Source organism: Haematobia irritans, chromosome 5 (genome assembly GCF_050003625.1).
Source record: "Haematobia irritans isolate KBUSLIRL chromosome 5, ASM5000362v1, whole genome shotgun sequence".
Classification (NCBI taxonomy): domain Eukaryota; kingdom Metazoa; phylum Arthropoda; class Insecta; order Diptera; family Muscidae; genus Haematobia; species Haematobia irritans.
The window spans coordinates 125,605,871-125,622,604 of record NC_134401.1 but is presented as its reverse complement, the minus strand read 5'-3'; the positions used below and the strand labels follow the sequence as shown (position 1 = coordinate 125,622,604).

At 30.7% G+C, this 16,734-nt stretch overlaps 1 protein-coding gene across 1 annotated transcript in view; it reads left to right on the top strand.

The window, feature by feature from the left end:
* The window catches only part of Sema2a (Semaphorin 2a), a 260,078-nt gene extending 251,367 nt beyond the window's left edge, over window positions 1-8,711 (top strand). The window contains exons 11-15 of the mRNA XM_075310277.1: window positions 1,676-2,012; window positions 2,338-2,501; window positions 2,580-2,732; window positions 2,838-2,946; window positions 7,240-8,711. Of these exons, the coding sequence (XP_075166392.1) occupies window positions 1,676-2,012; window positions 2,338-2,501; window positions 2,580-2,732; window positions 2,838-2,946; window positions 7,240-7,308 (832 nt within the window). The 3' untranslated portion in view covers window positions 7,309-8,711. The remainder of the gene's footprint in view (window positions 1-1,675; window positions 2,013-2,337; window positions 2,502-2,579; window positions 2,733-2,837; window positions 2,947-7,239) is intronic.
* The last annotated feature ends 8,023 nt before the right edge of the window (window positions 8,712-16,734 follow it).

Below are 16,734 nucleotides of genomic sequence, written 5' to 3'. Positions count from 1 at the left end.
GTTGGCTGATAAGTCCCTGGTCTAACAAAGAAAGACACATTTTTTTGTCAAAATTCGTTTTTATTATTCAATATAGTTCCCTTCAAGAGCGATACAACCATTATAACGACCTTCCAATTTTTTGATACCATTTTGGTAGTACTCCTTCGGTTTTGCTTCAAAATAGGTCTAAGTTTCGGCGATCACGTCTTCATTGCAGCCAAATTTTTTCCCTGTGAGCATCCTTTTGAGGTCTGAGAACAAGAAAAAGTCGCTGGGGGCCAGATCTGGAGAATACTGTGGGTGGGGAAGCAATTCGAAGCCCAATTCATAAATTTTTGCCATCGTTCTCAATGACTTGTGGCACGGTGCGTTGTCTTGGTGGAACAACACTTTTTTTCTTCTTCATATGGGACCGTTTTGCCCCCATTTCGACCTTCAAACGCTCCAATAACGCCATATAATAGTCACTGTTGATGGTTTTTCCCTTCTGAAGATAATCGATAAAAATTATTCCATGCGCATCCCAAAAAACAGAGGCCATTACTTTGCCAGCGGACTTTTGAGTCTTTCCACGCTTCGGAGACGGTTCACCGGTCTCTGTCCACTCAGCCGACTGTCGATTGGACAGTGATGGAGCCATATTTCATCCATTGTCACATATCGACGGAAAAACTCGGGTGCATTACGAGTTAACAGCTGCAAACACCGCTCAGAATCATCAACACGTTGTTGTTTTTGGTCAAATGTGAGCTCGCGCGGCACCCATTTTGCACAGAGCTTCTTCATATCCAAATATTGATATTTTTAAGGCCTCTGCTATCTCCTTTGATATCTTTAAGGCCTCTGCTATCTCGTTCAACTTCATTTTACGGTCATTCAAAATCATTTTGTGGATTTTTTTGATGTTTTCGTCGGTAACCACCTCTTTCGGGCGTCCACTGCGTTCACCGTCCTCCGTGCTCATTTCACCACGCTTGAATTTTACATACCAATCAATTATTGTTGATTTCCCTGGGGCAGAGTCCGGAAACTCATTATCAAGCCAAGTTTTTGCTTCCACCGTATTTTTTCCCTTCAGAAAACAGTATTTTATCAAAACACGAAATTCCTTTTTTTACAATAACAAAAGTTGCTTCACAAAAGACGCTCTATTTCACAAACTAATTGACTTACAGACGTCAAATTTTGACACGAATCATTTGAAGGTTAGTATTATATAAAAATAAAATGCATTTAATACTAGCGACGACATCTATGTGTCAGACCGGGGACTTATCAGCCAACCTGTTAGATCAAAATGCTTTTGTAAGTTTTTAAACACTAGCATAAGCTGTGGCTGGAATAAATAAATATGTCAGACGACCGGTTTATAAATGATAACAACATGAACTTGGTTGCAATACATATCAGCCCCACTGTACAATAAACTACTGATGCCAAACGCTGAAAACACTGTTCTTTGGCCACTTATGATATTCTATGAATGGTTTTCATTCTGTAAAGTTGACGTTTATGCCATCAATAGCCTCTTAAGAAAATATATTGAAAAATTATGAAAATACCATTTAAAAACTTAAATTACTATATAAAAAGCAAAAAAGCAAAATTTCATGAGCCTTAACATTTTCATTATTGTTATTGAAATGTATATCTCATTTTTTCTTTTGTTTTTTTTTTTCTCCTCCTTGCACAGAATCAAAATCGATATCTTAAATCAAGAATACACCGTCTATTATGTTGGCTCCAATTCTGGACATATCTATAAAATTGTCCAGTATTATCGTAATGGTGAATCTCTGTCGAAGCTTTTGGATATCTTTGAAATCGCCCCCAACGAACCCATTCAGGTGATGCAAATCAGTCAGACACGTAAATCGTTGTATGTTGCCACGGATCATCGTGTCAAGCAAATCGACATGGCCATGTGCAATCGTCGCTATGACAATTGTTTCCGTTGTGTACGTGATCCCTACTGCGGCTGGGATAAGGAAGCGAATACATGTCGTCCATATGAATTGGATTTGTTGCAGGTAAGTAAAAGGATACTCATACCCAAGAGATGGGAAAAGATAGATTTTATAATGAAATATTGATTGAGAAGAGTAATAATTTGGCAGTAATTATAAAAATAATTGTATGTTATATGCATCGGTAAAGGCTTGTACACAATTTAAAACTGTGCTAAAGTTTTGAATGGAATCGAAATCTCTAAAAAAAAATAATTTCTTTTTCAGAGAAAAAAATGGACTAGACCATATTAAAATAGATGACAGATTTTCGAATACATTTATTTACAATTATTAATTAATTTTTTTTTTTGATTTTTAAATCTAAAAAATCTCTTTCGTTTTGCAGGATGTAGGCAATGAGACCAGTGACATTTGTGATTCAAGTGTTTTGAAAAAGAAAATCACCGTAACCTATGGTCAAAGTGTACACTTGGGTTGTTTTGTTAAAATTCCTGAAGTCTTGAAAAATGAGCAGGTTACCTGGTATCATCATTCCAAAGATAAAGGACGGTAAGTTAAAACTAAACAGCCTCATATTTTTAATAATTACATTCTAATTTGTTGCTTATTCTGTACATATCCTTACAGCTATGAAATTAAATATAATCCTACCAAATATATTGAAACCACTGAACGTGGTCTGGTTGTGGTCTCTGTGAATGAGGCAGATGGTGGACGTTATGATTGCCATTTAGGTGGTTCATTATTGTGCAGCTATAATATAACAGTTGACGCCCATAGGTAAGTCTAAACGGCAATGCAAAAAGGACTGCACCTTCTTATTATTTTTATTATTTTTTTTTCATTGCCATTATATTAATGCACTATAATTTTATTTAATTTTAGATGCACTCCACCCAATAAAAGTAATGACTATCAGAAAATCTATTCAGATTGGTGTCATGAATTTGAAAAATATAAGACAGCTATGAAATCATGGGAAAAGAAACAGGCGGTAAGTAGAAATAATTTTTGCAACAATTTTTTTTTCTTAGTTTTGCAAACAGGGACAATAAAAGGGGTCACTATTATCAACCATTATATATCTACTGTATGAAGGTTTTTAATACGTACCACCATTGTGGATGGCGATGGGTGTAGGTCATTCCGTTTGTAACAAATTGAAATATATTTCCGACTATATAAATTATATATATTCTTGATCAGAGAGAAAGTCGAAGACGATATAATCATGTTCGTCTGTATGTCTGTCTTTCTGTTTATCTTAATCACGCTACATCCTAGAATATTCTGATACTGTTTTTATTCGCATTCAGGTACAGTTAGAAGATAGGCTACATCGGATTTGATATAGACCTCATACAAACCGACCCTTCGATTTGAAATTCAAAATCTAGAGGTATTTAAGGACTTAAAATAATTGTACAGAACATGATGAGAATTGGCCCATGGTTTGGTTTTGCCACCATATAGATCGATCTCCCGATTTGAATTCCTAAGCGTCTAGACATCCGAATTTCCAGAAATTCAAAATCTGGAGCAATTTTGGGTCTAGAAATAAGTGTTTAATATGGTGTGAATCGGTCCATTCTTTGGTATAGCCCCCATATATCCCAATTTGATTTATTGGGCTTCTAGACACTTTAATTTTTATCCGATTTGCCTGAAATTAGACATCTACGGATATTTTAGATTCATGTTTTGATATAACCCGATCTCCCGATTTGACTTATTGGTCTGCAATTTTTATCCGATTTGCCTGAAATTAGAAATCTGGAGGTATTTTAGGTCTACACAAAAGTGTGAAGTTTATAGCATGTATCGGTCCAATTTTTTGATATACCCCCCGACATAAACCGATCTCCCGATTTGATTTCTTGGGCTTCTAGATACCGCAAATTTTTATCCGATTTGTCTGAACATCTAAATTGCTTTTAGCTTTATACATTAGTCTGCCACATATGGTGTGTATCGGTCCAGGTTTTGGTATCGTCGCCCTGATTAAACCGATCTCCCGATTTAACTTGTTGAGCATCTCACCTCAATTTTTATCCGATTTGACTGGGACTTAAAATCTTTTTATTTTTGGTCCATAAATAGGTGTGCAGTATCGGCTCACCACGACAGTGATACTAGGTATAATAAATTTATGCATTTTTATGTAACACCAAGACCAGTCTGAGACCCATCGTTTAGTGAACAGTCTGAGACCCATCGCTTAGTACCGACCATAAATGCTGACTCGATTTGTCTGGCTGTCTGTCCGTGTACTTTTGTGTGCAAGGTACAGCTCGCAGTTTATAACCGGTCATTCTCAAATTCGGCTCAAAGACAATCCCAATTATTTTTTGCCAAAAATCGGTTCAGATTTCGATATAGCTGAAATATATATTTATCACCGATCTGGTCATAATTGACGTGTATATCAACCGATTCTCTTCAAATTCCTTAGATCCGAATGTTTTGTGAGTCCCGTTACACTTGCTGATTTAGATATAGCTCACATATAAAATTCTATTCCGATATGTTATTATATGGCCTCTGAGGCACGATTGCCAAAATTTGAAAAAAAATTCTCCCAAATAAAAATATTAGTTTGCAGATTTTGTGTACTTTTGTTTATGGTTATTATGAAAACAATTTTTCATCAAAAGAAATTGTTATTATGTTATTTTAGAAGTTTATTTATTATGTTTTGATCATCCCTTGAATTGTAAATGTGTAGCAATTTTAATTTTTTTTTAGTTTGCACCAACAAGAGAAAGTTGCTGCTTCTACAAAAGGCAAAAAACGGAGACTTTGATAGTATGACCTATAATAAAAATTAAAATTTTTAATGACATTGATTTTATAGAAAATATTATTTTGATAGAGAAATTTGCTAAAATTTTGTAAAAATTTTATTTCTATAGAAAATTTTGTCAAAATTTTATTTCTATAGAAAATATTGACAAAATTTTCTATAGATATAAAATTTTGACAAAATTTTATTTCTATAGAAAATTTTGTCAAAATTTAATTTCTATAAAAAATATTGTCAAAATTTTATTTCTATAGAAAATTTTGCCAAAATTTTATTGCTATAGAAAATTTTGTCAAAATTTTATTTCTATCGAAAATTTTGTCAAAAATTGTTTTCTATAGAAAATTTTATCAAAATTTTATTTCTATAGAAAATTTTGTCAAAATTTAAATTCTATAGAAAATTTAGTTAAAATTTTAATTTCACATAAGATGATGTCATTATTTAATTTTTAGAAAAAATTTTGTCGAAATTTTATTTCTATAGAAAATTTTGTCGAAATTTTATTTCTATAGAAAATTTTGTCAAAATTTTATTTCTATAGAAAATTTTGTCAAAATTTTATTTCTATAGAAAATTTTGTCAAAATTTTATTTCTATAGAAAATTTTGCCAAAATTTTATTTCTATAGAAAATTTTGTCAAAATTTTATTTCTATAAGAAATTTGTCAATATTTTATTTCCATAGAAAATTTTGTCAAAATTTTATTTCTATAGAAAATTTTGTCAAAATTTTATTTCTATAAGAAATTTTGTCAATATTTTATTTCCATAGAAAATTTTGTCAAAATTTTAGCTCTATAGAAAATTTTTTCAACATTTTCTTTCTATAGAAAGTTTTGTCAAAATTTTATTTCTATAGAAAATTTTGTCAAAATTTTATTTCTATAGAAAATATTGACAGAATTTTCTATAGATATAAAATTTTGGTAACATTTTATTTCTATAGACAATTTTGTCAAAATTTTATTTCGACAAAAAAAATTTATCAAAATTTATTTCTAATGGAAATTTTGTCAAAATTTTATTTCTATAGATAATTTTGTCAAAATTTTATTTCTATAGAAAATTTTCTCAAAATTTTATTTCTATAGAAACCTTTGTCAAAATTGTATTTGTATAGAGAATTTTATCAAAATTTTATTTCTATAGAAAATTTTGTCAATTTTTTTTTTCTATAGAAAATATTGTCAAAATTTTAATTCTATAGAAAATTTTATCAAAACTTTATTTCTATAGAAAGTTTTGTCAAAATTTTATTTCTATAGAAAATTTTGTCAAAACTTTATTTCTATAGAAAATTTTGTCAAAATTTTATTTCTATAGAAAATTTTGTAAAAATTTTATTTCTATAGAAAATTTTTTCAAAATTTTATTTCTATAGAAAATTTTGTCAAAATTTTATTTCTATAGAAAAGTTTGTCAAAATTTTATTTCTATAGAAAATTTTGTCAAAATTTAATTTCTATAGAAAATTTTGTCAAATTTTGTCAAAATTGTATTTCTACTATGGCAACCGTGCTCCCCATATTTTCCATATTCGCCCCATTTATCCTCTTACGATCACAGAGTCTAAAATTTTATTAGCTCCCACATATATATTTCCCCGATCAATTGGTTCCTGAGGCCAGAGTTTTACTTTGTATTTAGTTCAATTTTTGTACAAGAATTACAATTGATTGTTTCGTCGTGTATGCGAAACATTTTTGAAATCTGTTCAATATATAGCTCCCATATATACCTAACGCAGGATTTAGATTCATACGATGACCGGAGGCCAAAGTCTCATTGCTATTTACTTGAAAATTTGCAGACATTCCCCAGAACGCTTAAAATTTAGATAAGGCCCCGACTTTTGTAAAAATTGCCCCATATGGTCAAATATTGTCTTAAAACCCACAATTGGTCAACTATTTTGCGATCTTTGTAAAATCTCCACTATTAAGTAGCAAAATTTTACTGACATTGTGTTTCGTCCCAATTAACCAATTTAAATTTTAAGTTAAGAGAATTTGCGAAGTGTTAAACATTTTGTACAAATCGGTTCAGATTTTTCCAATTAAAATTGTAATTAAATTCTAAAAAAAAATTATATTAAAAATTTAATTGGTTGAACAATTTTTTTAATTGAAACAAAAATTAATCAAAAAAATTAATAGTATCAATTTAAAGTCAAATTGGATGAATTAATTTCGTGATTGAAGACAAATTTTTTTTTTGTGCAGGCATATGCGCATATAAATCTTTATATTTATTTATATTATTATTTCTATATATATATTATTTTCTTATATTATAAATATCTCCCAAACAAATTTGAACGATTTGAGATAGTACCAAACATTTTGGTCTACATAGTGGGAAAGGGTATAATATAGTTGGCTTAGCCCAAATTTAGATTTTCCTTATTGTTTTCTATATAAAAATCATTTTGTTTGTTTCAATACTTTTATCGTTTACATTATTTTTCTCTTCTCATTTCAGCAATGTTCAACACGCCAGAATTTCAGTCAACAGCATCCAAATGAAGTGTTCCGTAAAAATATAGTCTGATATCAAGACGGACTCAATTCGAACCCATTAACGTCCATTAAACTTTTTTAAAGAAACACACTAACTTTCCATGGCATAAAACACTGGCAAGGAAAGAAACTAACAAAATCCATTCTCATATACACACACGCATACACATACACCATATACATATAGGCATGCATACATACATACTTACATACAGACAACAATGCATGCAAACTCTTACAAAACAATGCAAAGCAATAGCAATACCATTTAAACAATGACGAAGATGATGATGAACATTTAATATACATATATAATATTAAATTAAAGTTAAATACAATTTTAAATAAAATAAAATAAAATTGATAATAAAAACGATTTAAAACTAAAACGAAAAAAGTTTATATATGAAATAAATGACAAAAACAAAAGCAAATACAACAAAAGTTCCCGCAAAACATTAGAATACTTATAAAAATTAACATACAAACATATTTAAAAAAAAAATACTACAGGCAAACATAACATAATAATATATAAACTGGTATACTGGCATTTATATTTATTACATACATATATTTTATTAGGTTCTGAATTTTTAATTATGATTTAACAAATAAATTAAAATGAAATGTAATATATTTTGCATTAATCATATCGAATATACAGTTGTGCAAATATAAATAGCAAATGCTGGGCGGCTCTGCGAAAATAATTCTCTGAAAAACCAGATAACATTAGTTCACTCCAATATATAACAAATATAGCAACTATTTTTTCCATTAAAATATTAATTAAATGTAAAGAAATATCTGTTTAAAATATTATTTTTTCAATTCATTTTTTTTATCAAACCAAAATCAATCACAGAAATTAATAATATCAATTAAATATTAAATTTGATTAATTGTTGTCGGTGATAATATCAATGATTACAATATATAATCATTGATATTAAAGAAATTTCAAATAAATATTAATTCGATAAATTAATTTCGTGATTGAATCAGAATGAAAAGGAGTGATAACTCGGCATAACTTAGCGATACCATTTAATGATGTCCGTCCGTCAGTACAGAAAATTTTAATTTCCATTTAGCATAAATCATTTGCCAGAGCGACATTTTGTACCTACCACCATTTGATAGAGTGTACTAACAATGTAATAATTCTCCTATCCAGCAAAAATTTTGGGCATATCTAGATCTACGTCCGTCTATCTGTTGAAATTTTGCATCTTTTATAGACAGATCTGATTCATAGAGTATCTGGACAACGTCATACACCTAAATTTTGGTCGGAACTCTGGCTCATATGTATGTGTGGGTATGGGCACATAAAGGGTGATACGGTCAAATTTGGTCAAGGGAAAACGCGTGTAAATCGGTGAAATCGTTTATTTAAAAAATCAAATTAAATTTCTTTTTCAAGCTCAATTAGTATAAAATTCAGGAAAAATAATCAGTTAGGCTTTCCCTTTTCCATATCCGAATTGCCGGGCCTCACGCTTGACACCTGCCATCAGATTTTGTACAGCCACCTTGTCCACCTTCTTCGCCGCAGAAAGCCAGTTTGCCTTGAACTGCTGCTCGTCCTTAGCAGTTTTTTTTTTGGTCTTCTTTAGGTTCCGCTTGACAATAGCCCAGTATTTTTCAATTGGGCGGAGCTCTGGCGTGTTGGGAGGATTCTTGTGCTTAGGAACCACCTGCACGTTGTTGGCGGCGTACCACGATGCCAAATACGGCCAAAACAGCACGGAACAATCGTGTTTCTTCAGGAAAGGCAGCTGACGTTTATTCAAACACTCTTTCACGTAAATTTCTTGGTTGACAGTCCCGGAAGCTATGAAAATGCTGCTTTTCAAGCCACAGGTACAGATGGCTTGCCAAACCAGATATTTCTTTGCGAACTTTGACAGTTTTATGTGTTGGAAAATATCTGCTACCTTTCCCCTTCCTTTTGCCGTATAAAACTCCTGTCCCGGAAGCTGCTTGTAGTCGGCTTTGTCGTAGGTTTCGTCGTCCATTACCACGCAGTCAAACTTCGTCAGCATCGTCGTACAGCCTCCGGGATCGCGCTTTGGCCGTCGTATTTTGTTTATAATCGCGATTTGGAGTCACTACCTTCTTGTAAGTCGATAGTCCGGCTCGTTTTTTGGCTCGAGAGAGGTTAGGGTTCCGCTTGAAACTACCGGCAACTCTCTTTGTCGTCTCAGCGGCTTCCGGTTTTAGATTTCCCCCCGATCCAGACTTGCTGGCTGTCGACAAACGTTCCCCAAACACTTTAATTACATTTGTAACGGTTTATTTGGCAACTTTTAGCGATTTTTCCAGCTTTGCGCGCGAGTAGCTCAGATTTTCGCGATGCGCGAGCAAAATTTTGATACGCTGCTCTTCTTGCTTGGAGGGCATTTTGACAACTGAAGAGTGAATTCCAAAATCAAAATAGGAGCAACATTCTACACACACACACCTTCACAATGAGGGGTGTTCAGGTTTTTTAAATGCAAAATTGAAAGAAATACGTCAAGTTTATATTGACCAAATTTTGACCGTATCACCCTTTACACAGGTTTGATTTAATGAGCGTCTGGTCGGCAGCATTTTCCTCAGTTCTTTTTTTAAATTAGCATGTGTGGTAAATATACACGCAAAGAAAAACAAACGTTTGGAAAACTTGTACCGAAAAAGTTTTTCTTTTGTTAGAGTTTTTTGAATCTCTTCGAAAATTTAAAACTTTGTTACAAAAATTTTATTGTTTCAATAAAAAAAAAATATTTTTGAACCAATAACACAATCCATTTCGTTTATATCAAGCACTGTTATTTTCTGACTTCAATTCTTTAATAAGACACATTTTACAGTTTCATAGCAAAAATGTAATATGGTAGTATGTAATGTTGAACACCTTTTCTTAATTTTCCGAACATATATGGCATATATATGTAAAAAAAAAGAAAGTTTTTGGTGGTCGGTCGATTCAAGGATCGAACCCAGGAGCCTTGGTATGCAAGGCGGACGTACTAACCATTGCTCCACGGTGCCCAACTAAATTTATTTTTCTGTTAAATAAAATTTGTTTAATCGGCTCGTGGGCGCCGCAAGCTATGCTATATAAATATAACTTGAAACGATAATTATCTATTCGTTTTTTGGTTGCAGGCAGGTCAAGTTCGAAGATGGGCTATATCGGTCCAAGTTATGATATAGTCCCCATATAAACCGATTTCTCGATTTGGTGTCTTGGGCTTAAAAAAACGTAGTTTTTGTCCAATTGGCCTGAAATTGAAAATCTAGAGGTACTTGAGGACCATAAAGAGGTGTGCCGAAAATGGTGCCCATCGGATCATGTTTTGGTATAGCCCCCATATAGACTGATCTCTCGATTTTGCTTCTTGGGCGTCTAGTATTTTCTATCCGATTTGCCTGAAATTGAAAATCTAGAGGTATTTTAGGACCATAATGAGGTGTGTCGAAAATGGTCCGTATCAGTCCATGTTTTGGTAGAGCCCTCATATAGACCGATCTCCCGATTTTGCTTCTTGGGTGTCTAGAAACTATATTTACTATCCGATTTGCCTGAAATTTAAAGGTATTTGGGGACCTTAAAGAGGTGTGCCGAAAATGGTCCGTATCGGTCCATGTTTTGGTATAGTCGCCATATAGACCGATCTCCCGATTTTTATTCTTTGGCTTCTATAAACTGTATTTATTACCCGATTTGCCTGAAATTGGAAATCTAGAGGTATTTGGGGACCCCAAATATGTGTGCCGAAATTGAGGTGTATCGGTCCATTTTTTGGTATAACCCCCATATAGACCGATCTCTCGGTTTTACTTCTTGGGCGTCTAGAGACTATATTTTCTAGCCGACTTGCTTGAAATTGAAAATCTACGGGTATTTTAAGATCCCAAATAAGTGTGTCGCAAATGGTGCCTATTGGTCCATATTTTGGTATAGCCCCCATATAGACCGATCTCCCGACTTTATTTCTTGGGCTTCTAGAATCCGTAGTTTTTATCCAAATTGCCGGAAATTAGAGATATAGACGTATCATAGGGCCATAAAGAGGTGTGTCGAAAATGGTTCGTATCGGTCCATGTTTTGGTATAGCCCCTATATAGACTGATCTCTCGATTTTACTTCTTGGGCTTCTATAGAATTCGTAGTTTTCACCAATTCGTCTGAAAGTGGAATTCTAGAGGTATTTGAGGAACATTAAGAGGTGGTGAGTATTGGTCCATGTTTTGGTATAGGCCCCATATAGACCTAACTCCCGAATTTATTTCTAGGACTTCAAATCAAGGCGTTATTTCATCATATACACGAAATGTTTATGATTTCTCTAAACTCAAACAAAATTGGTTCTCATAAATCTAGAATCTGAGCTGGTCTTCATAGGTAGAATCTTTAATTTTTTTCTTCGCGAAGCGTACTGGTTGAACTGATTTGCTTGGGAGAAGATTTCTCATCAAACCCCCTAAAATGCTATATATTATCAAGTAACCCATTACGATGATGAGTTTTCAAAGTAAACTATTATATTTGATTCATGGTGGTGGGTATTTAAGATTCGGCCCGGCCGAACTTACTGCTGTATATACTTGTTTTGTTTCAAATTGGTTGAAAACAGTTTAAGAATTCATAAAATGGTAAAACTTTTTTAAATTTTTTCGAAAAAAATGCTAAATCCAATCTGAAAAAATTGTGAATTTTTGAAAATATTTGAGGCCAAACGTTTCAGACAAGCGTTCGAATTCATTAAAAATAATAAAAAAAAAATTATAAAAATTATTTATTTGACAAAATATCACAGAATTTTTTAATTTACATCCAAACCAATGAATACATTGAATACACCTAAAGAAATGATGCAAATTCAGTGCACCGGCTGTAAAAATGGAGTACTTCCGTCCTATGACAAGCCCATGTTAACTTCATCGCTTCTGCGTTAATTTTGCACCACTTCCGAATCCAAAAAGAACATTTTCATTACTTTTTTGGCGACGCGTTTTAGGCTGGGTTTATGAACATTCCTAAGAATTGAAACTTCTTCGCACTCTGGGATTTACAACTTTGCGACAGTCACAAACCTAAAAAAAATTGACTTGGTTACTGGCCAAGCAAATCCTTAGCTTTTTCTATTCTAACATTTTTTGTGCATCAGTAATATCTTGCACTTTTTGGACTTTTAATGACTTTAACGCAAGCTCATTTTCAATATATGTTCGCAATATGTTCACAGACAAAAAAAAAATCTAATTCAATCACGAAATTAATTGATCCAATTCATTTTTTAATTGAAATGTCTTCGATAACAGAAATGATAGTATCAATTAAAAAATCAATTGAAAGTCAATTAAAAACTTGATCCAATTAAAAAAAATTAATCGATACTATTATTTTTGTGATTGATTTTTGATTCAATTAAAACATTTGTTAAATCAATTACATTTTTAATTGAATATTTTTTAAAACACAATTAAATTTTTAGTTGGAAAATTTGTCGTGAAATTTTTTTCTGTGCAGATCACACAAAAAAATTTTTTTTCCGATTCAATCACGAAATTAATTGATCCAATTAACTTTTTAATTGAAATGTCTTCAATCACAGAAATGATAGTATCAATTAAAAAATTAATTGACAGTCAATTAAAAATTAATTGGTCCAATTAAAAAATTAATTTATACTATTAGTTTTGTGATTGATTTTTGATTCAGTTACAGAATTTGTTGAATCAATTAAATGTTTAATTGAATATTTTTTAAAACACAATTAAAATTTTAATTGGAAAATTTGTTGTGAAATTATTTTCTGTGCAGATCACATGCAAGTTTTCTACAACAATTAGTTTCTAATATGATTTTATATCACATCACATCAAACTAAGAATTGTACTGTGCTGGGCTGATATTTTTTTTTTTTTTTTGGGAATTATATAGCAAATATGATACGAAAGAGAAGGTGTTGAATAAATCTTGTTTACAAAATCTTAATTTATAAAATTTCTAAAACTCAATATCTGCCATTGAAAGCAACGGAAAAAATACCAAAGGATAAATTGGTGAAACATCCCTTCAAAATTCGAATAGCCCATAAAATAAATTCTAAACACACAATATTAAGGAAACCCCCAATATTGTAGGCTCATAGCAATACGTAAACAATAAATAATTGCATTTATTACAGATATTTGAGAAATTGAATATTTAAAACAAAAACAAAAAATCAGAAAAACAAACTACATAAAATTAAATAGTTAATGCAACAGACAAATGGCCATTATGCCCATATAATAAAAATACTTTTAGTGGTAATTAGAACCTAAAAATCAAAGTATAATGAAAATTCATTCAACCGCAACTTTGCTACTATCTACCAATCACCGCACTAAACAATGGAAACAGAGAAATATTTTAATTTGGCTTTTGACCAGTAGTGCAATAACTATAACAAAAATAGAAATTAAATACGAAATTTATACAAAATCATTAAAAAAAAAACAATCACACACATACACATAAAATACCTAATTACAACATACTATATTCAACAAAAACAAAACTCATATAGCTAATAAAACTGTCCACAACGAAAAATAAATTTATTGAGTTTTACAGTTCATGGATTTTATTGTTGCAGCCTAATGAAGTGATTTTTAAAAATGTGATTAAACTGCAATATTTTGTAATGTAATTGATTTTTAATATGCACTTATATGTATATTTGTTTTAAAATCATTTCATCTTTTAATAATGGCCATATTTATTACGCTGGCAAATATCTCTTCAAAACGGTTCTTTTTTGCTCTAAAGAAATAATTGTTTCCATTAAATGTTAAAACAAATATTTTGTGTCATTTACCTATAAAATTGAAACATTGAAAGATATTATCAATTAAATGATTGAAGCAATTTTCATTAAAAACCGTTTGAATAATATCCCAACAAAGGTTATTCCTCCACAGTCATTATGCAACAACAAATGAAACACTGCTAGTATCACAGTAACGAGGAATAGTAAGTGAAACGAAAGATTCATTGACATTTAAATGATAGAGTTCTATAACACTAGCCTTTCTTCCAGCCACAAATATAAAAAAAACAAATTTATTTCTGAATGCAATAGATCAAAATGCTTTTGTAACCTTGTAAACAATAAAATGAACTGTCACCGGTATAAATCTGTTAGCGGCTTAGCAATTATAAAAACCTGCAGTTGGTTGATATGCATATCAGCCACCCTTTATTTTAAGGACCAGAAGTATTTGTAAAATATTCTTGATAATGTTTGGTTTTTTTCAGTGTAGTTGTAATAAAAATAAATGCATTGTTTCTCCAATAGATGGCTTTATATATCCCAATATTGCGTGCATACACAAAAAAAAATTTCACGAATATTTTTCCAATTAAAGTCTTAATTGAGTTTTGAAAAAATATTTAATTAAAAATTTTAATTGATTTAACAAATTTTTTAATTCAGACAAAAATTAATATTATAAATTAATTTTTTAACCCTTTCACTACCGAAATAAACCTAATGATAAAAACTTTTATTTTTCTTCTGTTTTTACTTGTACTAACAGCATGTAGAACAAAAATTGTCATTTTGAAATCCTACCTCAATTACTTCAAAAGCTATATTAGTTTGTTCTGAAAACTTGATTCTTGAATTGTGACCAAATGGCCTTACGCAAAATAAGCGCTATTTGGCCTATAATATCTTTCAAAGTGTGGGAAAAAATACAAAAAAGAAACCGTAAAAGTATCGGCTATAGTTTTTGTATAAATGTCCATTTACTAGAATCATACAGTACCAAAATTGTCTCAAATTTTCGTGTTTTTCGTTTATTGATAAAGAAGTTTATAAAAATGTATTTTAGACCTCACCAATATGGACAATATTTATAGCATATTTAGATTGAAGCCTCTACTTTAAAATAACATCGAGAAATAAGTCAAAACTAAGTGGGAAAATAGAATTTGGTGACTTTTTCGAATGTCCTTCTAAGTGGACATCGGTAGTGAAACGGTTAATTGGATCAATTAAGTTTTTAAATGACTTTCAACAAATTTTTTAATTGATACTATCATTTCTGTGATTGAACACATTTCAATTAAAATGTTAATTGGATCAATTAATTTCGTGGTTGAATCAGAAAAAAATTTTTGTTTTGTGTGTAAGGAAACCGATTGTGTCCCGGCTGCCACTGTAGGTAGAATTCTGCAAAAATTGGTAGATTTTTTACTGTTTGGTGGAAGGGTAGAATTTTTGATGGTTTGGTAGATTTTGTAATATTCCTACGGGAAATTGGTGCAAATTGACAAAAATGGACCTATAACAGGACTAGTACAAGTGCTCTAGTTTATCACATTTTTTTTTTTTAATTTTCATATAATTTATTGATTTATATACTCTCTTGATATTAAAATCTAATTGGATCTAAACTTATACTAAAATACAACAATCTGAATTATCTACTGTTCAAACTTGCTCTTTCTGGTGCGATTCGGATGCTTAAAATGAAAATGGTTCCTAAGAGTTTGTCCCAGACTGGCTCATGAGCACCTGTCTATGGGGTAGTCTTATTAAGATGATCCAGGACGTGTCCTTTGGAATGATTGCACGTCCTGTCCTATCGTATAAATTTACTCCGCCAATGACAAATCCATGTTAAAGAGACCGGTCCATTACATACGTTTGGACCAGAACTGGGACTGGTTCACACACACCAGCTATTGGTCCTGTACCGATCCTGGAGTTGCTCCACTTCCCCTAGGGATATTTCTCTCCACATAAGAGGTACCTACATTTTCTACAGACAAAATTTTCTTTAGAAATACAATTTTGACAAAATTTTCTATACAAATGAAATATTGACAAAATTGTGTATAGAAATAAAATTTTGACAAAATTTTCTATAGAAATAAAATTTTGACAAAATTTTCTATAGAAATAAAATTTTGATAAAATTTTCTATAGAAATGAAATTTTGACAAAATTTCTATTGAAATAAAACTTTGACAAAATTTTCTATAAAAATAAAATTTTGACAAAATTTTCTACAAAAATAAAATTTTGACAAAATTGTCTATGGAAATAAAATCTTGACAATATTCTCTATCAAAATAAAATTTTGAAAAAATTTCTATAGAAATAAAATTTTGACAGAATTTTCTATAAAAAACAAAATTTTGACAAAATTTTCTATAAAAAACAAATTTTTGACAAAATTTTCTAAGAAAATAAAATTTTGTAAAATTTTCTTTAGAAATAAAATGTTGACAATTTTCTTCAGAAATACAATTTTGACAAAATTTTCTATAAAAATAAAATTTTAAAAAAATTTTCTTTAAAAATAAAATTTTGACAAAATTTTCTATAAAAATAAAATCTTGACAAAATGTTCTATAAAAATAAATTTTTGTCAAAATTTTCTATAAAAATACAATTTTGAC